Source organism: Tetrao urogallus (genome assembly GCF_951394365.1).
Source record: "Tetrao urogallus genome assembly, chromosome: 3".
In the NCBI taxonomy this organism is placed as follows: Eukaryota; Metazoa; Chordata; class Aves; order Galliformes; family Phasianidae; genus Tetrao; species Tetrao urogallus.
The window spans coordinates 65,377,797-65,405,075 of NC_136815.1; the positions used below are offsets into that span (position 1 = coordinate 65,377,797).

General features: G+C 35.1%; 1 protein-coding gene across 2 annotated transcripts; it reads right to left on the reverse strand.

Annotated features, from left to right (window-relative positions):
• Positions 1-1,914: 1,914 nt before the first annotated feature.
• VSTM2A (V-set and transmembrane domain containing 2A) lies at positions 1,915-27,039 on the reverse strand (the record flags this gene model as incomplete). 2 transcript variants are annotated; one of them, XM_079533143.1, is made up of 5 exons in its annotated part: positions 1,915-2,003; positions 19,075-19,411; positions 23,526-23,576; positions 24,471-24,637; positions 26,961-27,039. In XM_079533143.1, 5 exons carry the CDS (start codon positions 27,037-27,039, stop codon positions 1,915-1,917), a joined length of 723 nt encoding a protein of 240 aa, XP_079389269.1. The 2 variants fall into 2 exon arrangements, with proteins under 2 accessions (XP_079389269.1, XP_079389270.1); XM_079533144.1 differs by lacking the exon at positions 1,915-2,003 and adding an exon at positions 2,050-2,126.
• Positions 27,040-27,279: the final 240 nt, after the last annotated feature.

Consider the following 27,279-nt stretch of genomic DNA (forward strand, 5'->3'; position numbering starts at 1 on the left):
AAACAAATCATAATAAGCACATGATATACACGATTGTCTGGGCTGATAAATGGCAGTGTCTGGATTGTTCAGCATCAGTGGAAGGAGGGAACAAGAAAAAAAATTCCTTCCTGATTGCAGCTGCAAATGGAAGCAATTTTTCTTTCCTGCATTAATGAATGCAATTCATGTAATGCATATTGCTACAGTCAACAGCAAAATTTTCATGTTCGGTTCACAGACATAAAGTATTTTAATTAAGAATATCAGTGAGCAATGACAATTCACTTCCAGAAAAAGCAAAGAAAGATGATTCTTTGGCCATGTAAAAGGAGTTGTTTTTCTGTGAATACAGTTTATCAGTGTAAAGAATTCACTTTCCTAACAGTCTTTGATGAAAGAATGTTCTTTAAGCCATATTATGTTTTATTTTTCTGTTTTCCTTTTCTAACCTTACTTCACATGCAGTATTTGACATTAAGCCTGCATTTTACAGTCTCTAGTGATAAAATCACTTCATTTGCTATAAACATCACAAATTAAAAGAGCTTTCAGCAACTGAAATCCAGTACAACATACACAAAACTAAAGTAATTCATTGTCTAGAGACCATAACAAATTTTAATGTGCATTTACAGAGTAAACAGAGGGTTGAAAGTTGTCAAACCAGTGGAAGTGAAGGCAGGTATTACAAAATCCACACAGTACAGAATTACAAATTAAAAAGAGATGGTTTGTCAAAAAGAAGAAAGAAAAAAGAGAGAGACAGAAAGAAAGAAAGATGTTTGTTGGTGGCACATCATACAGATAATATTAAAAACTGGCTTGCATGAGGACCAAAGTATATCTACTTGGAAGTTATATCACACAGACTGTAAGCAATTTACAGAATTTAAGTTAGTTTTGCATATACAGAAGTTGCAAAATAATAGAAAACACATTGAAATATAGAACACACATGAAAAAGAAAGATGTATATATATAAACCTCCACGCAGTCATCAGGGGTTGGCCTAAGTCAGCAATTGCCACCGTTGAACAAGAAACATACTAAAAAAAAAAGCCCACAGAGGAAAAAGAATAACAACAATAACAACAAACTATTTTCATTTGTTTTCAAAAAAAGAAAGTCCTCTGGTCTGCTTAGCTGCTCTGCAGAATTTCTTTTCTGCTTCCTATTCCTCATGCAGGGAAAAAAATAAAAATAAAAATAAAAATAAAAAAAAGAAAGAAAGAAAGAAAGAAAGAAAGAAAGAAAGAAAGAAAGAAAGAAAGAAAGAAAGAAAGAAAGAAAGAAAGAAAGAAAGAAAGAAAGAAAGAAAGAAAGAAAGAAAGAAAGAAAGAAAAGAAAGAAAGAAAGAAAGAAAGAAAGAAAGAAAGAAAGAAAGAAAGAAAGAAAGAAAGAAAGAAAGAAAGAAAGAAAGAAAGAAAGAAAGAAAGAAAGAAAGAAAGAAAGAAAGAAAGAAAGAAAGAAAGAAAGAAAGAAAGAAAGAAAGAAAGAAAGAAAGAGAGGAAAAAGAAAAAAAAAACCACTTTTTGGCAGAGTCTGTGGGATGGGTTGGGGGGTCGATGTTGAATCAATATTCTTCATCTCATTATTTGGCCTCTGTTTGCTTCTAGGCTTACAATTCTTTTAGCGTAGGAAGCCAAATGTCATCCATGGTTAATTCTACAATACTGATGACTCGCAGACTAACCCCCGAGAAGTCAAGGATGAGGCTTCTCCTCGCCGAAAGAGAAGGAAACTAGGTCTTCTGTTATGAAACATTTGATTACATCACACCAGTTCTCTTCAAACAAAAGATCAGTGATATTCCAAAGAAAATAAGATATATCAAGAAAATGTGGTATCCTCTTCCTTTTATAATATTTATTTATTTATTTATTTAGTATTTTTGTTTGTACTTCCTGAAGAAGGTGCTCCTTGTGTAGAGATTTAGAGTACATTGGGTGCAGAGTGATGGTTGGAGGTTAGGGTCAACTTTGCTGTCCGCTCCGTGGATTTTACAGGCGATTTGCTCTTTGCTTTAAGAAGAGAAAGTGATATTTGGAAAAAGTCAGCACTTTTAGATTAAAGCAAAGCACCCTTCACAAAGCCACAAACAAGAAGCAGGACAGAAAGTCCATGGCTTGTAGCTATCCTCGCACCTGCGGAAGAAGTTATAAGATATTCGCTCATCTTGCAGATTTCCAATGCTCCTTATAAGGCTGTTTTAAACATACACATTTATATATTTAATTAGCTCGCCAGGTTGGCTCTGGTGCCCATGAATGTCTTGGCATGCACTGCAAATAACAACACATACAAGTGTTTCAGTCCCAGAAGGTTTTCTGCTTTGTTTTGCTTTAGTTTCTTGTCTGTTTTCTTTTTTTCTTTTTTTTTTTTCTTTTTTGCTGTTTTTTTTTTAATTTATTTTATTAAAAAAAAAAACAACAAAAAACAACAACAACGTTATTAAGTGGAACAATATACCAAGAGGAACAAATTCAAACATTTTCAACTTCAAAGCATTCTCTATAAAGTTGTTTCCATCATTGCCTTGTAAAAAAAAGAATTATCTACTTGCTACAGAATATTCCCTTGTAAAATAAAAGAGATACTGGCAAACGACTGTGTTATTTATAAGGGGGAGAGAAAATGCTAAAATGTGTGAAGCGCTTATTTTGAGCATGAATATTTTCCCTGGCTATATATATTTTCAAAGAAAGCTATAAAAACAATGATGTATATTATTTTTCTAAACGTAGCTGTATATTTCAAGCTTGTTACCAAAATAAAAACAAAACAAAACAAAAAAATAGTCAGAGCTACTCTAATTGAAATGTTGTCACACCAAGGACATGAGTACTTAGACAACTTGCATGCTAAATCTCAGTGCTTAATAATGCTCTATTATAAAAATTAGATTTAGAATTTGAAATACATCACTTGAGTAAATATCATGCATTTACTTTGATTATGCCATATGCATGTTATAACAGATTAACACATGATTAATAAATGTATTGCTCTGTTGAAAAGGATGAATGTTATTAATGGTTACAGGCATCAATTCCATAAAAAAGTACTAATGGTGTTATGATAATGGTATAAGCATCCATAATATGTTGGACATTAAATAATTGATTATTATTTAAAAAAATCTATTAATCATGAATAAGTTACTTTTGTAAAGAACTGAATATTAAATTGAATACCAAATTCCTTTGCAGCCCTAAAAAGTACTTATATCTTCTCAGTAAGAACATGCACAACAAAAGCCAAATGAATTCAAGGCAAATGATTTTTTAAAAAAATATTTTCAGACATTTTTTTACACAGTACTTCTCAATATCTGATAATGTTTATAAGTGTAGGACTATTATTTTGGTTTCTACTTTTTTCCCTTCAAAAATGGGGACTAAAGTCAATCCCAGATCTCTTAACACAGCTTCCTTCTGTAAATACACAATATGAGATATTGCACATATAGTAGTTATCACCATAGACTTCTTCTCTGAGTGAATTCCCTACTGCATGCAGGCAAAAGCAGGAAGCATGCTTGCTTCTTACTCATCTAACAATGCTAAACTTCCTGTACTGTACTGCAGTAGTTTGCTGGCCTTCTCAAAACATTTGTTTTGTATTAGGAAAAAGCAAGAAGCCTACTACAAGTTCTTCCTGTGGGTTGCTCGTATGCAGGCAGTATTTATGTACTGGTACACAAGCGTTGAGTTCTATTTCAAGTTTGGATTTGTGGCATGGCTTTATTCTGTCTTTTATTTAAGGTGTAAAATATGTCATCTGACAGATATCCTAAAGGCTTTTCTTTCCCTAAGTACGTTAGCAGAACATAGTTACAGAATCTTTTTTAGTGTAAAATGGTTTCACATCATACTGAATTATTTTCATTCATTACACTGGCATTCAAATATCTTTTTGATTGAATTAGAGAAATACACTGCTTAAGACAATTGCAGTGCATCTCCAAGGCAATGGAGACACATTTATTCTACAAAAAACATATACAATGCAAATGAAGACAAATACTCACAAGAGTCTCATGGATATTTTTCAAGGATTTTTAAAAACAGTGGTATTATAATTTCAGAATTTTAAAGCTGTAATATAGTGTGGAAGAAAAAAACATACAATAAAAAACAGACTTGACTTGTACTATTTCACAGGGGGGAAAGCAATACCATTATATTTACAAGCAAAACATTAACTTTTTTGTTTGTTTGTTTGTTTTTTCAGTATAACAATCCGTAAGTCTCAAATTAGGGGTCAAATATTGCAGACACATTATAAAATTATATATATATATATATATATATATTGTTCAATCATTGCATAAATCACAAAACTCTCCACAAACTGTATCATGTTCTACATGTATATTCTGTAAACGAGTTTGTTTTTCTTTATATTGGAAGAATTTAGATTAGAGTACACACAGAAAGTGCAAGCTAAATACAGGTCACATGAAAAAATACTGGGGTTATAGTAACATTAATTCAGCTTCTAAATGAAGAGAGAAGTTAAGATTGCTGAGAAATAGTTTAGACATATCTTAAACTGTGTCCTTTTTATGGTTTCAGGAACTGGTTGTTACATCCTAATGTCACAGCAGAACAGAATTTACTGGTTTAGTAGTATCCAAAATGCTGTCAAATCCAAACTAATACATATCAGTAGCATATCACCCTCAGTGAAATTGATTTGTAGTCTTCAGTGACAAATAAGATTGCTAAGTGCACTCTCATCTTTTCAGTGATGCTTTATGGAATGCAATTGGCTTTAAAAATCATAGAATCATAGAAATATAGAAATATTAAGATTGGAAAAGACCTTTAAGATCATACACAGGTTTGACTTATTTTTTTTTTCCCAGAGATGCACAAAATAATTTAATTGGTTCTCTTATGAATACAAGAGCCTTTTTAGATTTTGGGAGAGTGGAAGCTCCAAACGTAGAATATTAATATAGCAAAACTCAAAGCAGCCTTTCCAGAATTATTCCTTTTTTTTTGGTCAGTCATATTAGTTCATATTCTATTATTCTGCTTTCCATCTTGATAGAGTAAAAAGAAATAGAAATTTCTATTTTGATTGCAAATCCAAAAGTCTTAAGGTGGATAAATCAGAGATTTTATTGCACTATTTTAAATGTAAGTTATAAGGAAATTAAAGATTGAAACCCATATGTCAAAAAACACAGAGTATTCAAACTTTGACTTTTCATACAGATCTGCTTTTGGTATACATTTCTGACTGGAACCGAAATAGTATCACTGAAAGTGTGAGTACAGTAATATAAGTAAAACACTGTAGATCTAGATGTGGATTTTCTTAATCAATTACTCATTTCCATGTAATTTATAACATTATTTTCTAATTAACATAATGAGAAATAAAAGAGCATTGAGCAAAATTGGACTATAATTATGCTACCCCCAAAGACAATAATTTGGAAGAAAAATGGTAGTAGGTATGCACATTTTATTTCTACATTGTTAGTGAAGTTCTGCTTGATGTGTGTGTCAAGGTTACCCGCATTTTGGCCTACCAATCACTGTGATTCTTGATGTGAGAAATGTATTCTCATGTGTTGTGTTTTTTTGTTTTCTGCCACTGACACACATAAAAAAGAACATTTCTACATGAAATATTTAGCTTACTCTAAATGCTGTTTTGCCAAAGGCATATGATAATGAGATAGGGTTCTGTGCAACATTACAAAAGAGTGGTTTATGACATTAAATTATGTGGAACTATGGTTTCACATAATTTTTTTTTTTTTATATTAGTTTATATTAGTTTATATTAGTTGGGTTTATTTCTGTATTTTTAGGTTTTATTTACATAAATGCCCGGAAAACAGAGAAAAGAGAACAATTGCAATTGATAATTTTGATCTGGTTGTTTAAAATAATAAATTTATTTGCCAGAAAAACTTCATGGCTCATAGTATACACCTCAAGGTTTTAAGCACCAATTTTGACCTGCTAATGAAATTAATTTTAGCATGTAGTATTATAAAATGTTGTGAATCAGATGAAGTTATAAATTGTTATTTATCCCTACCTGATCAAAAAGCTTGTTCCTCACCACATATCTGAATGACTACAATACTTCTCTTTCACTAGGATACTGATCAGAAAAAAAATTGTATTAAAAACTTGTATAAAAACCCAAGCAGAGAAAAGCTAATGCTGGTTTCATGATTTTGGCCATTTATTTTTCACAGCTGGAAAAACAAACAAACAAAACAACAACACCAACAAAACAAAAACAAAAACAAAAGAAAAAAATCCCCTCCAATTTATAAACTTAGCAATTAGTTCAGATTCTACAGCTTTAGAATTTCTTGTTTATAAAAGCACATTGCACAGTTTGCCACGTTAGATATCTCACACTTTCCATTTGTAAAGCTGGAAATTTAGCAAGTTTAGCATTCCTTGTGCTTGGTAAGATCTGTAAAATCATCAGGATGAAATAGTGTACTGTATTCCAATCTTCAATATTTAATGCCTCTGATGACTAGACTCTTATTTTTGCTTAAAACTAGCAAATTATTGTCATATAAATAACAGAGAAGATCTATGTGAATTTGTCAGCACTGCTTCAATGTCTTACTAAACATGTAAGTTCAGTGAGGATATACTTCAGTTTCTTTCAATTAATAAGCCACTGACCACAACATAAGATAAACTTCTGAGTAGTATCCTGTTTTCATGCTGAGCAGAACATGAAAAGTACAGCCAGTTACACAAAAGTCCACCCTAGATTCTTTATATGTATTACATAATGCTAAACTAACTCTGCCTATATAGTTGTCCTTTCTTTACTTATGTTCGATACCAGATAATTTTTTTCAACTACTGATTTCTGAAATCATGCAGATGTTAAAAAAGCTTTTTTTATTATTATTATTTTGATTTTTTATTTTTTGGGGAAATTTATGTTGACATCTTCCATTTTGAAGTGCTCTCTTTGCTGTTGTGTAACACTCAAGTTTGCTGTATATTCTGTTAAATTTGAAACAGCCTTCTTCTCAGCCCCTGTTTCAGCAGCATGAAATCATAATTTTCTATGATTTCCATGTAAAATAAGTAAAAGTTCATGAAACATCTGCCTTAATTTTATTGGGGAAGTTCATGAGTCATTACATTTATTGGAAGGCATTTGCATTTTTATGTCTAAAATTATTAATGAAACCATGTATGGTTGATTTTATTGGAAATTTTATATGAATGTGTCTCACATAGGTTTGAAATAAAAGGTTCTTCCTCTCTGGCTTACCAATTGCTACATTTTTTGTTCTTTTGAACTGCAGAAATCACAGTTACCTATAGCTTTTATGTATGACTGGCATATATACTCACACTGGGTAAGAAAATTTCCCTTCAACAAATGTAAAGTATTCTTCCTTCCTCAGAGGAATTAGTCTTTGTATTTATTTCAAGGATCAGTCAATTGTGTTTGATTTTGGGGAACCAAGGAGTAACAAAAATGGCAGGCATTACATTCAGGTCTCCTCAAATAGTAGATACTTCTATTCAGTCTTTTAGTCCATCTTTCTCCATCGGCTGTACAGTAGTCAGATTTCTGCCAATTCAAATAATGTGAATTGCCCATCACCCAGTTATGTGTGAATGTACAATATAGGGCAAATAGATCCACCTTATATGCCAGAAGAAAAAATTGTGATATTTGTGATACTGTGAGTTTCTTGCATTTTGGAAGAAAATTACTGCTTCAAACCAGTGGCAATGTAGAAATTGATATGTATTTTGAAAAGAATGGTAATTTATGAAAGGTTATGTATTGGTGCAAATTTAGAGTAGGCTATGTATTAAATTTCCGTGAAGTCTATTTACTTAGACTTTACATCCAATGTGTATCTTCGCTGATTTGCATATCACTTTTTATGCCTGTGACACCCAGAAAAAAAATGAGGAAGAGGGATGGGCTCCTAGATGGATGGTTATTCCTTAGCTTTCTCTAGGTTAAAGCACCCAGGCAAACGGGTATTTGGTTCTGTTATAGGTCAAAAGAAAATGACAACTTTCCATCTCTGAGCAGGGCAGAGATTGATGTCACAATAACTCCATCAGCTGGGCTGGCACATTATCAGTCTTGAACTGACTCATAATATGCCTACAGACATGTTCAAATGAAAACTTGAGATAGAAATCCTTGGGAGAGGAAAAATCTTGAGAGACTTCATATGTTGGTAGCATGTCACAAAATGATACTTGGCTTCAGGGAGTTGTCCAGAACTAGTCATAATAAATCTATGGAGAGATATCAATATGATGAAAGAAAAATGGATGAATAGAACTTGAATGGATTCTGCAATTTCAGAGTGTTAGGATGGATAGTAGTGGAATTACTAGCACACTGACGTGAACATATGTCAGACTGATAAGGAATACGCTGACTCAAACAACTAGAGGACAAAACCGAATAGGGACTAAACAACTCAAGTCAAAAGCTGTAAGGTTTATGAACCTTCACTCTATGGAGGCAGAATGACAGACTGTTTAGCTTAATTTCCTCCTATAGATAGCATCTTTTTCCCCTTACAGCTGGAAAAAAACATCAGTATTAAGGAGGAGGTGCATGACCACCAAAGACCCTTGTTGAAAACTCCCAAATTGTCTATACACAACTGCGTTACTATCCTGAGAGCAGTCTCAGACCTAAAGTAATATAACCTAAAGTATATAACAATGAAAACACACATTTCCCTTTGTTGATCCCCCATCCATGGCGAAAGATATGAGACTCAAGACAACATGTGATCCGAGGAAGTGGTGAAATCTCTCTCTCTACATATCTGTCTTCTCTTTTTCTTGATCTTTTACTAATTTCTCTTTATTTTCCATTACCTAAATGTGCCTTAGAGTAGTTGATAAGGAAATAACACGTATGTCAATACCCTTATCCATAATGCTTACTAATTGTTGTTAGAAAGTTGTCTTATTTTGTCTCAAAGTGGTTGATTAATTGTTCTTAGAAAGATCAATGAACTGTCTTGTATTGTTCCTCTCAGCATCTGTCTGACTCCATCATTCCTGCAAAACCTGTCTAGTGCTCTATCTGAGACATTTCAAAGATTCACCTTCTTCCCAATCCACTGAGTGAGATGAGGCAACATATACCGGATTTTACATCTAGGCTGCTTTCTACACCTCTCCTTATATCAATCCATGCCTAAGGTAAAATTTATGTTGTTTTTCCTCTATAGCATATCTGGGAGATTTGGTTTTCTTTTTAATTCTTCAAGTAATGCTTTGATTTTTTTTTTTTCCTTTAGTTCTTCACTAGAACCAGGCTTCCTAACTGGGACATCATTCACTATTGATTAACACGTATTAACATATGAAGTTAAAATCAACACTAATATTTTCAAAATGTAAGACGTAATAGAAATAATTGGAATTATTTGACTACGTCATTCCTTTACTCTGAACATGCAGCAGAGGTGAGGTAAGATCCCTAAACATATAGCTGAATTGGATGGCAATCAATAGTGGTAGATTTTTGTACTGTTCTGATGAGAACAGTGAAAAATCTGCTAGATTTGAATCCATCTTTTTTCATAAAAATGAATTGCATGATGTTATTGACTTTGCTGTCTCTTATCTCCTTCATCTTCAAATTCACTATTATCATTTCCATCAGTTCATTTCATTCTGTATTAATAATGCAGCTTTATTTAAATTGCATTAATATCTGGTTTTGAACAAAAAAGTATTTTGCACACTAGCATGCTAGAAAATCCTGACACAGTTACGCATTGGCTTCATGAGTTTCATTCATGTCTATAGAAGTGTTCATATGTATGGAAACTTAATGAGTCTGCAGGTGAGCTCGGATATTGGCAGATTATATCATCAAAGATTCAGTTTCTGAAATTTCAATTTTCCCAGCATTTTCATCTGCTGTTCCTGTAAATATGCTTAGAATACATCAATAAATTTGATACCCATTTCAGAAAGTAGAAGTAAATTAAATACTTCATTCAGTAAAATGAATCAAAGAATCATAGAATGTCTTAGGTTGGAAGATCATCTATTTCAAACCCTCCTGCTGATGGCAGGGTTGTCACCCATTAGATCAAGTTGCCCAGGGGAATGAAGTGGAAATTAATTGTCTCTCACATACAGAGTATATGCAGAGAAGAGTGTGTCAGAGTCAAAAGGATTTTTGAACTTAAGACATACTGCTTTAAGCTTAAGATATGTTCACAAGTATATTCCTTCTTGTAGCAACTTAAACATCTTTCAGTGCTCAGCTACTTCACGTTTCATGTGTGCAACCAAGGATATAAAGAGTACTTGATGTTTTTAAATAGTTAGAGGCAATGCAAATATAACTAATTACCATTCTAATCACTAGATAATTACTATGTTGTTAATTTTTTTTTATTTTTTATTTTTTTTTGTAATGATAGTCAAACTTCCATGAGTATCTTCCTGTTTTTAGATAAATTGCCTTCTCTGTATCTCAGTTACAAATGTTCATGTATCAGCCATTTATAGCGAGATTCTAATTCTCTTCCTCCATATGCTTAGTGTCTGAGCCCGATATGACTTTTTTTCTTCACATTGAATGGCTCTTCACATGCATAAATAATACACTGTCTTCAACTGTTTCCATTTCAGTGAGGTAATACTTCTATGGAAAAGGTTTGCTAAGAGAGGTGATTGCATATAGTTGATGACACATCAATGTCAGCTATTTAAATGAAGCTAGTGAGAGAAGTGAATCAATATGCAATCCTCATTGCAACATGTAAAAGATGTGGGGGGTAGGGGTTGAGTAATCTCAAGCAAACATGGGCCTTAATTTGGTTACTTGGTTTTCCTTGCAAACCACTAGCAGCATGTTTTGTGACTGCTCTTATCAGTGCTTGGCACCTTTTCCTTTCATCCTATTCCTGAAAACCATGGATATAAAATGTCTTAGGCATTTTTTTAACGTGTGACAGAAAAATATGTAAACTGATGCATTTCCATTTATCTGTGTGAATGGTTGATTCCACAGTAAATGCACATTCTTGGGAGTCACCTATGGTATCCCATCCTCATCACTTTACCTGCATATGGTTATGTCCCACTCACACAAAGGTGAGAAATTTGTCTGTTAATCAAAATTCTTGAACTGACTCTTGTTAGCAACCACTTTCTACTGTTTCTGATAAACATGGCTCTAGCATAAAATGTTGAGTATTTTCTTAATATACACAAATATAAGGATATTTGACATTTTTTTATATTGTTTTTAAACTGACGAAAGAGTCATTTCTGGAAGACACCATAACATTGCTGTAAAAAGTAAGTTTTATTTGAAGAAAAATATAATTGAATTCATTTTTAATCTCCTGCTTTTTTGCACTCTGTTCATCCTTTCATCTAAAATAATATTTAATATTACTCTTCAACAATGATGTCAAATGAAGAAAAAGATACTAGAAGGGTTATTTTAACATGTAAGGAAAATTAATATTCTTTGTAAATATTTCATCATGAGATATTCAATGCCTTTGTTTGTTTTTCATGGACCTGGCACATTTTAGCTATATGCTTGACATAGAGTCAACCTGATCTCCTTCTATTCATATCATTTATATAAGAGCTATTTTCTTGGAACTCACCTGAGTTCCCTCTTGTCTCTACCCATGTGACTGGATGAATCTGTTTTCTTCTTTCTGATTCCTAGATTTTAGGAATTTTTTAGGATTAGATGTTCTGAGACAGGCACCATTCTTCTAATCCTTTGTTTGCTTGATAGATAATGAAGTTCTAGAGAGTAGAACAATTCCTTTAACAGAGTGTATCTCTGTCTAAAGGCTGTGAGTCACAAGCTCAAAATTATTTAACTGGAGCAGTTTAAGAAGTTAGTGCCGCCATCTCTTTACCTCCTCCTCTTATGGAAATTAAATCCCTTATAGTAGAAGTGACAGAAGCAAACTCCATGCCACCTCTTCATCCACCTCAATTTAACAGACTAATGTTTTAGTTTATCATTTGTCATTGTCCAGTGATTTTGTTCAATTAGGACAGCTAAGGATCTGACATCTATTTCCTCCTGCTATTCTGGTTTAGGGTAATAAATTCTGATTGGAGCAAGATGGAGATTTTGGAGCTGTAAAATTTTAAACTGTAAGAGGTAAATCAAAGGGTACAAGTAAAAGCCTTCAGTCTTTCAGTTTCTTTGATATAAATACAAAAATACTACAAAATGTTATAATCCCCACAGGCACAAAGCATTCATTTATAATTAGTATGGATCATTAGAATGCAGCTTGAAGGACTGTGCATTATTAATTTCATCTTCTTCACATTTTAAACTTCTGATTTTCTTTTAACATTTATTTCAAGTTGTTTTAACTTTCTCATCATAGTTATGAGGTGTGGATTCAGTCATAAATGCTAAATGTCATTATTCATTGTTATTCAAAGATTTTTCAGGTATAAAGTGATCACTGATCAATGTATTTAGTATACTTGTGAAGACTTAAACTAAACTCAAAACAAGTATTTGAGGTGTTATTTTTGACAGGCATGATGTTCTGTAACTATATTTTCAAACAGAATTATAGTATATAAATCATTATTATTCTAATTAAGAGTTTTTAACCATCTAGATGTCTAGCTCACTCTGAGATTTACTACTAGTTTGTGGCTTTCTTTCCAATTTATTCTGGTTCTTGGCCTTTTATCTCTTAGTTGCACAGGAGGAAGTAGAGAAGATGGATACACCATAGCACTAAAGTCATGTTTCATAGCAGTTTTCCTCCTCTTTCTCTTCCTCATTTAGATATAGAGTCTATAAACAAAGGGCTAGGAATGTTGGCTGTGACTGATATTTTACCACTTCTACTCTTTTCATAACATTAGGCAATTTTGTTCCAAGAAAACAGGATCTGTCATTAGATAGGGGAACAAACTTCACTAAGGTGGACCTGGCTGAACACCCACACAGACAGGATAGTGAATTGCACTGCCAAAAACATGACAACAATTCCTTTAAGGTACTGGATAAGGATAAGTTACAATACAGGGTTCGGGGCAGAGACTTATCTTCACAAGGCCAGGAATCTTCATCGGCTGCTCTTCAAAAGGCATCCAGTTTTATCATCAGAAGTGCAGGATTAATTAATTATTACTGTGGCTATAAAGAACATTATGTATCTAGAATATTTTTAAAGCTCACGAACTGTTTAATCAGACTGAAAATTCTTATAGAGAATAAGATAATACTTAGTGCTGAGTTTTTTAGCTAGTCTGGGTTTCAATGGCTTCAAAGAAAAAGACTAGAAAAAAAAGTTGATCAAAGTTAAGGAAAAAATAAAAAAGGCAACCATCAAGCACTTCCTCTTCTTGAATCTTTATGAGTTGAGAAACCACTATTTTCATGTATTTTCATACAATTCATTGCACTCTCAGACAGCTATCTTGAACTTCTTTAGGTAGTAGAAGCTGTATAAAGTTTGAATTCTTCTCACTTTTGAATTTCTTGAATTTACTCTCACTTTATGAGTGGGGGAGAACTCATCCTTATTCTTACAATTGACCCAATTTATTTCCAAATGAAAGCTGTTCTTTTGGCTTAAGAAAAGTACCCATTCAAACAAGCAGAAAATCCTAGACATTATTTTAAAATATAAATAATGCAATAGATTTTCATAATGAAGTAGTGCATCATACGAAGTTTCCTGCTTCTCATCTGAAAAAAAAGCAAAAATGTCCCTTCACTTTGCTGTGTATGTGTCAAGTAATAAACAAACTGTGTTCTGAAGCAAGGAAATCCCATCACTTATTTCAAGAACAGGTCCTGTCACATATGCTGCAATCTCCGATGACCCAGTGCAAGCTGCCTGATTGCATAGCAGTGAAAAGCAATTTGAGTTAACAGACAAACAACTCATAAACAGCCTCTTTTTTCCTTCCTTTTTCCTTTCTTTTTTATTCTCTCTCTCTTTATTAACCATGTAGTGCATCTGCAATCTTTTATGCAGTTAATTTCCAAAGAAAATAATATCATACATGCAGTACAGAACGACTTTGAAGTTGTTCTGCTACTTGGGCACTTGGGATACTCCTATGGAATCCCCCACCAATTTTATTTAAAAGGTAACGTGAATCTGAAAGGTAAATTTTTAAATATCTAAAAGAAAGGAAGAGATGTGAGTAAGTAGCAATGGCAGGTGAATTGACAAATATATTGGTAACTACTAAGAAAAAATAGGAAAGATCTGAGCTTTGGATTAGTTTTTTCATGTTTCATTATAAATACCAATACTTTATAGAGGAATACATTTTAAAGGGGAGATACCACATATTTAAAGTCAGAATTCATTACTATCTTAAAAAATATTGGCATAACTAAGGATGTAAATAATCTCTCTTATTTCAGAGAGAGTATGTTTGAAGCAAAGTATAATCAGTACTGTCTGGCATGGTCATATGGTAGTGAACAACTGCTAAAAGTTTGTACAGCAGAAAATGAACACAGACTGACTGGGAATAGAAAGGCATAGGAAGGTGACAGTATAGTATCAGCAACTGGCAATGTCAGTGATTTCCAAAAAAATAGATACTGTTTTGCATGATTTATCACCCCTATTTTTAACTTGTGGCAGGATTTAGAATTTCAGATCCACTAAAAATTATTGCTGAATTCAGCTAGACTAAGCACCAGGAATAGAAGTTGAAATTCTTGTGTTGATTTATTTTAACAGCAAGTAGACTGAATAAGATACTATTATTATTATATTATTTCATTTGGAAATCCTAGCCTAAAAACAATGTTTTTTAATGCTGCCAAGACATCATGCTTTGTCAGTGAAATAATTTGGAACAGAGTAGTACTTCTCTGAAGAAGCTTACAGCTTCAAGGTCAACTACTAACTGCCTAACAGGGCTACTTCTATTATCATGGCTATAATTTATTCTGCTACTTCCAAGAAACTAACTAAATAAATAAAAATAAAAAAGGACTGGCTTCATTTCAGGAAAAGAGAACTAAATGTAAATTTCAAGTAAAAACAGAGATTATATTGTAAACAGATGTAGAAGAGGATAGTCCTTGCATAATACTTTTGAAAGAATTTCTGAGAACTTTTGGTAACATTTCAGAAATAGAATAAAATACTCATTTAGTTTTTTGCTTTCACATACCTTAAGAATACAGATACTTCACTTTTTACTGTAAAACAATCACAACAACAGCTGGTGCCTCCCTGTCTTGCTTCTGAAAAAAACAGCCTCAAAAGCTAGAGTATCTTTCTTCATGAAGCAAGCAGTAATGTTAGCTGTTACCTTGGGATAAGCTAAAGCAGAACTTTGTCTTTTCACTTTAAAAAAGATATGCAACATAAAAAAATAAAAAAACAATAACAGTAACAACAACAATAATATTAATAATAGTAATACAGAAGTTGTTTTATATCTCAGAAGATTCCAAATTCAACAAAAAATATTTTTTAAGAGGTGGATAATAAAAAGTTCCTGGATTGAAAAGATAGAAGTGGAGGCTGGAAGGAATGTTATCTGTTCATCAGTATCAACAGACTCAAGAAACAGGTTCCCATCCTCTTCTTTTGCATTCACACCCGATTACCATCTTTTCAAATTATTTATAATGTGAAAAAAATGGTCTATCTGTCTTAGATAAAGACCTTCTGCTCTGTGCTCCTTTTCAAGCCACTCAATCCGATATTGCCATCACAGAAACAGTTTTGGTATGCAGTTAGGTCAATAGTTGAGTTTCTTACTTCAGGAAAGAACAAAATATGGCAGGATATCTGCAAAGTCTGAATGCAAACAGTCAGAAAATGGGTCTAACATCACTTCTTCATTTGTAGCTATTCTCAGTTCTGTCAGACTGATCTTCATGAGTCTGAAAAGCAACTAATGGCTTTAAGTGCTTTAACAGAATATTGGCAGAACAGGAAGAGTTTTGGGCATATAGACATTTGCAGCACCTCAGATTTTGCAGCCCTTTGTATTGCTACGAGTGTTGAGAGTTGAATGGAACTAGACTGAGATTAGATTCCTTTAGCCTGAATTCTTTGCAGTTTCTGAAGCCCAGTTGATCGAAACATTAAATAGAGTTGCAAGACCCTATGATAACTGCACTTTTACCTTCGGTCTCAAATACATAATAAATTATGCAGGAAAAAGTGTCTGCCACTCCACCTACACAGGACATTTTCTGGATGTATGCAGATTAGCCTGTCAAATTGCTCTAATTCCTGTTATGATGTGATGATTTACTTAATTTGATGCAGCACACGAATATAAAATGAAAGGGTCAAGCTGGATTTTTGCTTTCCTGACTTTTTTTTTTCTTTTTTCTTTGAAATAGACGTTTAATGTTTCTCGGTGTACTATCTGGAAACTATTTGTGAGCCTTGATTTTTTTTTTAGCTTTCTTTCTATACTAGATCTTCACTAGTCTAACAATAATAAACATTTTTTCCACTCACGTAACATTTTTCTGAGCAGCACAAAATGCTGAATTAATTTCATAATGCATAGCCTCTCATAGTTATTCTTACAGATATTTCTGAGTAAAAGGGAAGAATGGCAGAAACATCTGCTCAGATGGGAAATGCTAATATTCAAAATGATACTGATTATCAGCTACTTTTCTGGAGCTATCTACAAATATTTATTGCTATAAAAAATCTAGAATTCTGCAGTGCTTTTCAGAATGGAAGGAGTTAAGTACAGTGCTATCTATCACAAATAAATTCAAAATATTTGTATGATCAAAGCCAGTCTTTCTTGAATTAGTCACTGAGTTCTTAAGAAATAGTTTAATATTTTTTTTCCCAGTATTTTCAGTGTCATATTTCCCCCTGCTGTTTAAGGTTTTTTTTTTTTTCTTTGTTTGTTTTCTTGCTTTTTGTTTGAGATAGTCTGTAAACATGGCAATAAAATTTACTGCTTGCCAATAAATATCTACTAGCTCTCTAACACTGGACAATATTTAATACAATTACCTACAATTAGGAGTGCTTTAAACAGTATCACTGAAGTCAATGTATTAGTTAACATTAATAAACACATCTCAGTCAGCCATTAAGTTTTTCAAACACAAACATCTGGCTAATAATGATAAATTTCAATTTAATCTTATTTCTGTGTGGTATGTTGGATGGATGTATTGCTTACATGAAATGTAATAATACAACTATTTTATGCTTAAATGTATGGTTAGCATGATGCTGAAGAAGAGTTTCTCATTTGATGGTATAAGGAGATTTTGTTGATTAGACAATATATAAAGAAAGACTATTCCTTCCTAACTTTGTCATCTCCATTTTGTTATTCTGAAGTCTCACAACTGAAGTCTTGCCTTCCTCAGTCTTGAAATTCCACAGAATTAAGTCTCCCACTGCCTTGTGCTTTTTGGATATTTTTACCTGCATAGAGTAACTGTGAAATGCAGAGAAATGTAGAATGCACCACAGATGGAAAATCGGGACTACATATAATCAAGAAAAGCGAACTGAATCTCCATTCCCAAAAGCTAAGCTGATATTCATCAAAAGTATCACCAGTAATTACTGCGTAGTGAGTGACCATTATATTGAAAATATGCCAAATATGGATTCCTGGTCTACCCTTTGTTTCTTCAGTAAATGAATTAAGAAGTTAATTGTATTTTAATATGTTTAATTTTTGAATTATGTATGATTGGGATTGGCAGTACAAGATCCACAGAAACCTATGTTCAAGGAAAAGGTAACAGAGAAATTTTTTGTCAGGCTTTTACCAGGAACTTTCCAGAAAATACCTTACTGGCTTTCAAGTAACAAATGCCCACTGATTATGCAATATATTTGTTGTGCTAAAAGCATAAACAACATTACATATACAACTATATATCTGAAATGATTTAATGGATTAACTGTTTTGAACACACTTTGGCCCCAGAATGGTGTAATCTATAGCAATACAATTCATAAACTTGTGACTGCTTTAATCAATTTCACACAGAGTTAAACAGAAACTAGATTTTTCATTTTATGGACAAGTCTGCTACTGGAAATGCATGAGTCCAGTGGAAAATAAGCATGATATACATTTATATGAAAGGAAAGTAGTAGTAGAATGATGATTTTCTATCAGTTGAAACATTTCTTTGCTTCTAAAAGCTAATTTTTTTTTTTTTTTAAGAGATAAAAATTAAAGTGGCTCAATTTCATGGAAAGGGGAATAAAGGTAAGTTTTCAATCAATCAGTAAATAAAAATATACAATAAATGTATATGTGCATCACCTTTTTTAATAATAATCAGATTGCTCCCCTCTGTAAATGAAACATATTTTCCTTATTGAAACGGTTTTTTAAGACTATGTCTGTGAGATGAAATTGATTTCATAACAGATGTGCTATGAAATTTGTTATATTCCTAGTTTTGATGTTGATAACATATAATTTGCTAGCATTAAAATGATACAATAAAACAAATGAAATTAGCTTAATTATGTATTTTAAGCTAGGCTGTGATCTCCGTGTTAAACTGGGCCCTCAGTGTAAATAGAAGTAACCCAGAAACCTTAAAATTTGCATAGATTGATCTATAGAAAAACTTTGATAATTTATGATGTCTAAAACCTGCTCATATTTAGAAGTTTAGTTCATTTTGAAAATAGGACTGATAAATTACACCAAAAGTTAGAGAATTAAAAGTTAAACGACTGGTCCGTGTTATGCTAGGAAGAAACGTGTTTTATTTCATTTATAGCAAATAGTCATCTTAAAATGAGATGAACTGCTCATTGACATGCTTCTCTCTCCATTCACAATAGGAAAAACTAAGCTTTGGTTAGAGATCTAATATTAGACGAATGAAGCTGGTATGGATGAACTCCAAAAATAGGAATTTGGGTTTCTAGAGTTTTCTTCCCAGAAGCTGATTTTTCAGCTATTGGGAACTAAGGAGAAAGTAGGAGAGACAGGGCTGGAAAGATGGAGGAATAAAAGAGCACCAGACTTCTAGCCACAACTGGTTACCTTGTTGAGTTAGTTTCCTTTTACATGCTGGTAAGCAATCAAATGAAATGCTGAAAATGCTTTACCATACCTGATTGTGGACTTTGTTTGGGGATTTTGGCTGCTGCTTCAGGACTGGAGGTGGCACGCACACGTTGATTGGCAGGGTTATGGATGCTACTTGGAATAGCTGCTGAAATGTTTTTGCGAGGTTTCATGTCTTGCAGCCACATTGGAGATGCCTCAAAGGCCTGCATTCGCCGAGAGTGGCTGTTAGCATTGACCTTGAGATATGCTTGGGCCTTGTATTCCTGAAGGTCTCCATAGTTGGCATCAGTCACCCTGCACTCATACAAGCCTTCATCTTTTTTCCTTACTTTTGAAATCTGCAGCTTGTGGGAGATGTCATTCCCTTGTACTTTCACTGTCTACAAATTTTCAAGGAAAACAAAACAAAACAGAAAAACATGGCATCAGTTATTATTTTTTCACTAGGAAGACTATACTGATATAGAGACTGTCCAGAGAAGATCATATGCCAAGTTAATCAGTGGTGTAATTGTGCTTACTGCAGGGAAGCTACATCAAAGATGAGTTTGATTATTTATATCTAGAAGGCTGTCTGACATCTCCTTTTCCAAACTGTTTAGATGGTTTACACTGAAATGTTAATTGGACTCGGACAAACAACTCAAAATACCATATTCATTCCAATTAATTTCTTCAGATCATAAGCATTCTTAATGAGCTTTCTCACATAAAATCTGTGTATTTTGTTGGTTAAACCTTTTCAGTTAGTTGGCTGTATTGAATAATTCTGCTTTTAAACTACTGCATTTACAATTTTGTTGGAGATATTTGCCAATATTTAAAGCTATTTAAACTTCTTTAATAACTATTAATTAGATTAGCTTGTAGTACTCATTTCGTTGAGACTGCGCTTTTGGAATTCAATTTACCTCTTTGGTGTGTCCAAACCTTTGGTCTTTAATAACCATAACAAGAAATCTTGTGTCAGGTAGTTTCCTTTGTCTCATTTATTTAACTTGTATACTTACTAGAAGTCATATATCATTTCCGTTATTTAACAACAGAAAGGAGCATGTATTCAAGATCATGTTAAAAGAAGCTAAAATCAGAATTCTGATTTATCTTTAATTGTTTCTAATATCTGAAGTTAATATAACAAATTTTTGTCCCAAGTAATTAAAGAATGCCTCAAAAAACTATGCATCCAGGAATGTCTGATAGATATTAAGATGCATTAAGAAAGGTAACACAGGTTCTTTTCTGTATGTTCATCACCTCAGAGAATTTATTTAATTAATTGGCTCTTCTGTCTGGATTAATATCTATTAACCCACTGGAAGCCAGTTAAGAGAGATTCAGTGGGAACGAGCACCACTTTAATACCACACTCATAAAAACATGCATCCACGTGTTATTGCAATAATATCAATAACAGGCAGTGGGGAAAATTCAAGGTAATGAATATGTAACAGATAACAGAAATGGGCAACCGTTAGATTAAAACTAGACATGTGTTATTGATGATTATTCAACACATTGCTTCTGATAACTTGGTTTACCATAGTCACTAATGTTGGCAACATACTTATTCTGCCTGCTTGACAAACAGAAGATGAATACTTATGAATACATTATAGCTTTAAGACCTGAATGGTCTTTATAACTGCAAGCTGGAAACTGTGGTGTTTTCAGGTCTGAATTTATAATTGACTGAGTTGAACATATGGACTGCATTCTTTCAAGCATAACATATGCAACATTAATTACACATGTAGGTCTCCTCAAAAACAATGCCTCCAAAATACTTCCAAGGAAACAACAACAACTACAAAAAACACAATAAAACTATTTCATGGAGGGTTTCATTTCATCTACAAAACACTATTTTTCAATGTAATCACCACCATTTGCTATGCACATTCATCAGCCATGAACAAAAGTCTGCATGATGTGTTTATAAAAACTGGCATGAGCATAGGTGGCCCACTAATTCACAGCTATTATGACAGTATTGTTGCCAGGAAATATTGCCCATGCAATCCATTTTCCATCAAAATGAACAGATGGAAGTCAAAAGGCACTAAATCCAGACTACATAGTGAGTGGGGTAGAACAGTCCAGCCAAAATTGGCAAACTGCTCCATGGTCTTCCAACTGTTATGAGGCCTAAAATTGTCTCATTTCAAGAGAAAGGTTGTCTTCTCCTCTGGTCTGACTCTGGAAGTTTGAGCGTTCAGCTTAGTCAGCTTGGTTTCTCTGAGTTCCAGGAAATCCAGAAGGATCACTCTTTTCCTATCCCAAAATACAGCGCACATCACTTAACTCACCCAAGGGCTGAAACCTGAAACTTTTATTTGGTGAATTCACATATCACCACTGCATGGACTACTGTTTTGACTCCAGCGTGCAGTGGTGATACTACATCTCTCACCAGTAAGGATGTGATGTGAACTCTCACCTTCAATCTCATATTAATTCAATAGGTCCTGACAAACTTGCATATGATGTTCTTTCTGTTCCTGTGTGAATACTGATGGGACCCACTGATGGTGTAAACTCTGTGATATTCTGCTGTTGCACCATCATTTCCAATGCACTGCAGCTAATATTCCCTGGTCATAATCTGCTGATATGCATAGATGAGCTGATTAAGACTGTCTTCATTTTGTGGTGTGAGAGGAGTACATGCCCATCTGAAACATGGTTTGTCTTTTACATCACTGTTGCCACTGATGAAATACATAACCCACCACCTCACTGTGTTCACATCCATTGTTTGATCTCCATAAATGGTCAGCAAGTGTCAATGAATGGCAATGATGTTATGGGCCAACATAATAAAAGAAAAAGCATTACTTTCGGAGCACCCCTCGTAGAAAGTGCCGGATAGTTATTTCAGTCATACTCAATAACAGTGTATCTCTACTAAACAGCTCATATTTGGCTAAAAGATTAAAAAATTTCATATGAGCTACATGAATGAAAAGAAAATCTGGAGGTCATAATCCTCCCCTATTTGACTCCACGCAATATCTACAAAGTTAACAGTAAAGCACAAACAAAAAATAGAATAAGTTTTTGGGTTTGTGTTTGAAATTTAGAAATTATCTCACTTAAAACTATCATAAGTGGCGTACTTCAGTACCGTTTAAAAAATCAGTACATAGATTTTACTCTCTTTTAAGAATTAATGTACTTGAAAATTTACTTTCCTCTTCATGAAGATACTTTCCTTCATGGGTAGTATTTTTATGCCATCAAGAAAAAAAAAAGTCTACCTTTGCCATGCGTATTTTGTCTGTCACCCTAATGTATTATGCAAGCTTAAACAAAAACATTGTATAAATACCCCATCCTAAATTATTACTGTACATACTAAAAGAGAGATTTAACTTGAAAGATGGTAAAGCTTTACCAGCTATACTGTGTTACAGACCTTCTTGACTACTATGCAGATTTTGAATACATTGGCTACGATACGGAATAAATCGGCTGCTAGCACGAAGTCTAGGAAAATAGTATCCAAAGGCTGCATGTAGACCTTGTTTGTAATTTGGTCTACAAATGTAGCTGAAGATACGATCCATGACACAAATATTGATTGTGGTGAGAAATATCATAGAAAATTTAAATAATGTTAGAATATGTATAGCATATATGCAAAAATGTGTGTATTCAATTTTACAAATGCCCTTCAGTTATATCTAGATGCACTTAGACTTGATGTAGTTACTAGGCTGTCTGTTCATGGGCATGGAAGAGGAGAAAAATGAAGGATTTAATGGAAATTATCTGACTGTATCTGTTGCAAGTTTTACTGGAATTAGAACCTTGACTACATTCCTTAAGAGATTGTGCCTGAGAAAGGGAAAAATCCTTTGGGCTTCAAAGAAGTATTCTTGTTTCAGTATTTACTAAGTATTTGTGTCTTTTCACTGCAGTGAGCATGACCCCACCACGGCACTTATCTTGGGTTGCCACATGAAGATTTTGAACTCTTCTAAGGTCAAGGAGCCAATTTTGTGACTTGGGAAATGGGTATGTTGAGGAAGGCCCTTGTATCTGTGTCCTGGACAAGGGTTGCAGCAAAGTTGATCATAGTTTTGTTGACATATTTTGGTTTAATATCAAAACAGTAAATAGTGTCAGTACCTCTCTTTCCTCAAAAAGAGATTCATTTGCAAGACCTGTCTCTCAGCAGGCTTTACTCCCAGTGTGGAGGTGTTGCCCTCAGAGTGATTGAGCCCCAAAAATAGCTTAGGAGTGCTAAATCAAACTCAAGAGTATCCAGAGATAAATGCAATCAAGAAATAGCACGATGGGCAAAGTCTGTCTTCTTCGCGTTGTGGAAACAGGTTCTACCAAAGCTCTACCGCTAGGGCTTCTCCCGCAGGCACCTTCATACCCAAGGGTCCCCAGGGGAGCAGACTCCCTAATGCTTGCCGGCAGCGCCCAACTCGGCTCTGAGTTAGGAAGCAGTCGCCCGAACATCGGGCTGGTGGCACCACTTACGCTTATCTTCGTGCCGTCGCTCTCCAGGTCCCGTTCGGGCAGGAGCTCCACCTGCAGGGAAAGGAGCGTCGCCGTAGGTCTCCGGCCCCCGCACCGCCGCGGCCGCCCCGCTCCCCGCCGTGGAGCTGCCGTGTAGTAGGGCAGCGGCGCAGCGCGTCTGCCACCTGCGGGCCGCGGCGGGCAGAGCCCAATCTCCACCTCCGCAGAGGCTGAGATCCACCAGCCGCCACCCGCCCGCGTCGTGGCGTCGTCGTTCAGGGTCGGCTGAAGCCCTGAGCGATGCGGAGATGGCAGTAGGGAGGGTCCCCCAGGGGATGGTGTTTGGACAAGGCTCCTTTCTGTCCCTCTCGGAGGGATGAAATTGCAATGTTGTATGGATTTTTTGCTTGTATGGGGCATTATATGGCTTTCACTCACTCTACCCTCTAAATGAAAAAAAAAAAAAAAAAAAAAAAAAAAGAAGGAAAAAGAATGTTCCCTTTACAGTTCTGCTGTTCTGCACTAGCCGTAAATTGGAGAGCCATGTAGAAGTTTGCTATTTGGGAAATAAAAAATTCTCACAAGAGGCAGTCTCTGAACAACTGCCCTTCTGAAGGGAATCTAGAGGGAAGAAAATAAAATAAAATAAAAAGAGAACAAAAAAATAATAAGGAAAAACAAAACAAAACAAAACAAAAACAAAACAAAACAGAGTTTGGAAATCCATGTGGTTTCATGAATGTCCCTAGCTGCATACTTAGAGTGGCAGGCACCAAAGATGCCATCACTTCAGATGGGCATTTTTCTCTGCAGGTTCCTGCACTGTTATTTCACTAATTGAAATTAAGTGCCTGAGAAGACATGGAACCTCCCTCTGCTTCCTCCGCCTTTCTGTCCCTCCATTCTATCCATTCTTGTGATGTTCTTCCCAGGTCGTTTAGGGACCCCATGACAGAGGATCAATACCTGAGTTCCTGTCACCTCAGCTCCAGCCTCTTGGTCCTCAGCAGCCCGCAGAAACCACCACTGGATTTCAAGGTACACCGAAGTGGAGCCACTTTGGAAAGCACAAGACATCTCCACATTCTGCCCTTCAGTTGCCGTGACATTTCGGGGAAATTCAGTGAATTTTGCTGTAAAACAAATGCGTAGTGCATTGGGATTCTGCCATCTGCACACTGTTTATTCTCTTGTTTTATCTTGAGATTCTTCTCCCTTTCTCTATTAATTTCTCCATTTTCCCACCCTCTTTCCCTCTCTATTCTGTTTTTCCAGTTTCCCCACACATTATCTCCCCCCACCCTTCTAAAACTCAAGTAAGTCTTTTCTCCCTTATGTACAAATCCATCCTCCTAGCAGTCTAAGTTCTGCTCAAGGGAAATGTTACAGACCTCACTGCTTGCTCTCATGGGCTAGTAAAGTTTCATTTAATTAGGTCCAAATACCTTTGGGCAGAATGCAGTATTTCACCAGAATCACTGAGGTATTTTGTTCAAAACCAATTTGGAAGTGGAAAAAAAAACCCACAAGAGGTTGATTTCTTGTGTTTTGGAGGGCTGAACTAGAAATGTGTAAACTGTTAAAGCTTCTGTGGCTGCCAGGAGCAACTGTTGAAACAGGTTCTCTTCTGAGGGGTGGGTTATGACCACTTGCTTAAGTGCCCACTTTGAAGGTTTTACCTGAGTTATTTACTCTTTCTGATAAACTCTGCTTTGTAATCAAACCAAGAGAAATACATGTTTTAATTCTCACTATGGGCATGCACATTATAGAACTAACCTTCATCTTTGTCCATCTCTACATACAACTGCTAGGTTTAAAAACTAATCCTGATCAACATAGTCCAGTATTTCTTTTAGCCTCAGTTTTGACTTCCTTCTCATTGTTTGACATAATTCGCTTTAAAATTGTGCATCATGATGAAACGTGATGGTCAAGCAAGGGGGATATTGCAGTCAAACAGTGTGGTGAAGAAAATGTGTATTTCAAGAACAGAAAATTTTGTAAAGAGTCTGCTGTGTTGCTTTCTGTTATGGATTGTTACAAATTGACTAGAGTAAATTATGAAGTGAAGGAAATATTACTCGTGCCTCCTCCCCTCTTGCTGTCTCTTTATCCAGTCTTCCTAGCTAATCTGGAATTGATGGGTTAATTTAGAAATATGTTTAAACAGCTTTACTTCCCCCCACCACACAAACACATACATACTCATGGTTGTCAACAACAACTCATCAGCAAAACTACTAACTATTATTTTACCTTGTCCCTTCTTGTGCTGCCCACACACCCCCAAACACAGACACACACAGCACACACAGGCACAACACACACAAGCTCCACAGTCAGCGTTTGCTAGTCACCTGCTGAAACAGGCAAAAGGACTTTTCATTTTGCATCTTCGGGGCTTGCAAGTTTGCTTTTTTCTTTTTCTTTTTGCCTGCTTCCCCCTTCTGGTCAACGCGTATGAGCGGTGAGGGGAGGTGAAGGGGAATGCTACCCCTGCTCTCCACTACCGCATCGCCAGGGACAACCCGGCGCGGGTCGCCAACCCCCCGGAGCCGGCTGCGGAGAGCGGCGGGCAGGGGGCGGCGGGCAGTCAGCGAACGGGCAGCGTGGGGGCGGCCCCGGGAGAGCTGTCCATGGTGCTGACAGCGGCTCCGCAACCCTCGCGATCCCAAACAACCCGCGCCCGCTGCGCCGGGGCTGCTTGAAATGCAAGGCGCGCCATACAGCGAGGAGGGAGGAAGACGAAGGGAGTGTGTGTGTGTGTGTGTGTGCGTGTGTATGTGTGTGTGTGGGGGGGGGGGAGAGGGGGGATGGAGAGAGAAAGGGGAGGCAGGAGGAGATCTTAAAGGAAGTCGATTTTGTCTTTCTCTTTTTGTTTTTGTTTTGTTGGTTTTTTTTTTTTTCTTTCAGAAATACACATAGTCACCAAATGGAAATGAAGGTCTGACACTGAGAATCATAGTATAATGGGAGAAGAAAGAGGACGTAACATGAAAGAAGACTGCAATATTTTCAGGGAGGCAGTAGATTTAACTATCCGGTACTTGATCTGAATGCAATAATTATGCATGCATGGTTGTGTGTTCATTTTATCCAGACATGTATATGCAAAAACATGCAAAATGAAAACACCATTCACCAGCACTCCTTAATTCCTTTGTAAGGTGCCTCTTATTTCCTTCTTCCCAATCAAATAAAAGAAGACTGTTTTATTCTCACTTTGGGGAAACTTTTTCTTCTTTCCCTATTTACAAGCTTTTTTTTTTTTTTTTTTTTTTTTTTTTTTTTTTAAGATAAATTTGATCCTGATGTTTGGTGCCTTCATCTCCTTCATATCGTGTTTGTTTTCCCTGTTTTTTTTTTTTATCCTCTTCTTCCTCCCTCCCCACTCCTGTCCCCACTATGCTTTAGCATGGGAACACACACGTATTTGACAATAAATGATCTTACCTTGAGTAGACAGTCCTTGCTGGATATACATAACTGAAAAAAAAATGAATCCAACATAAGCTAGAAAGATCCCCATCATTCCAAGACGAAGAAGAAGTCACATCAGGGTAACAAAAGCCAAAAGTGCCCTCAAAAAAGGAAGATTTTCTATCTGAGTGTATTTATGTATCTCTAAATGTATGAATAGAAGGAGATTTTAAAAATGTTACAAAAAGGCTCTGTATTGTAGCCCTAGCTGCAACACCAGCAGCATTCTGCTACTCAGTGGAGTCTTTTTCTTTGGGAAGAGAGAGTGTTGCAATACAGTGAGGTTTAGATG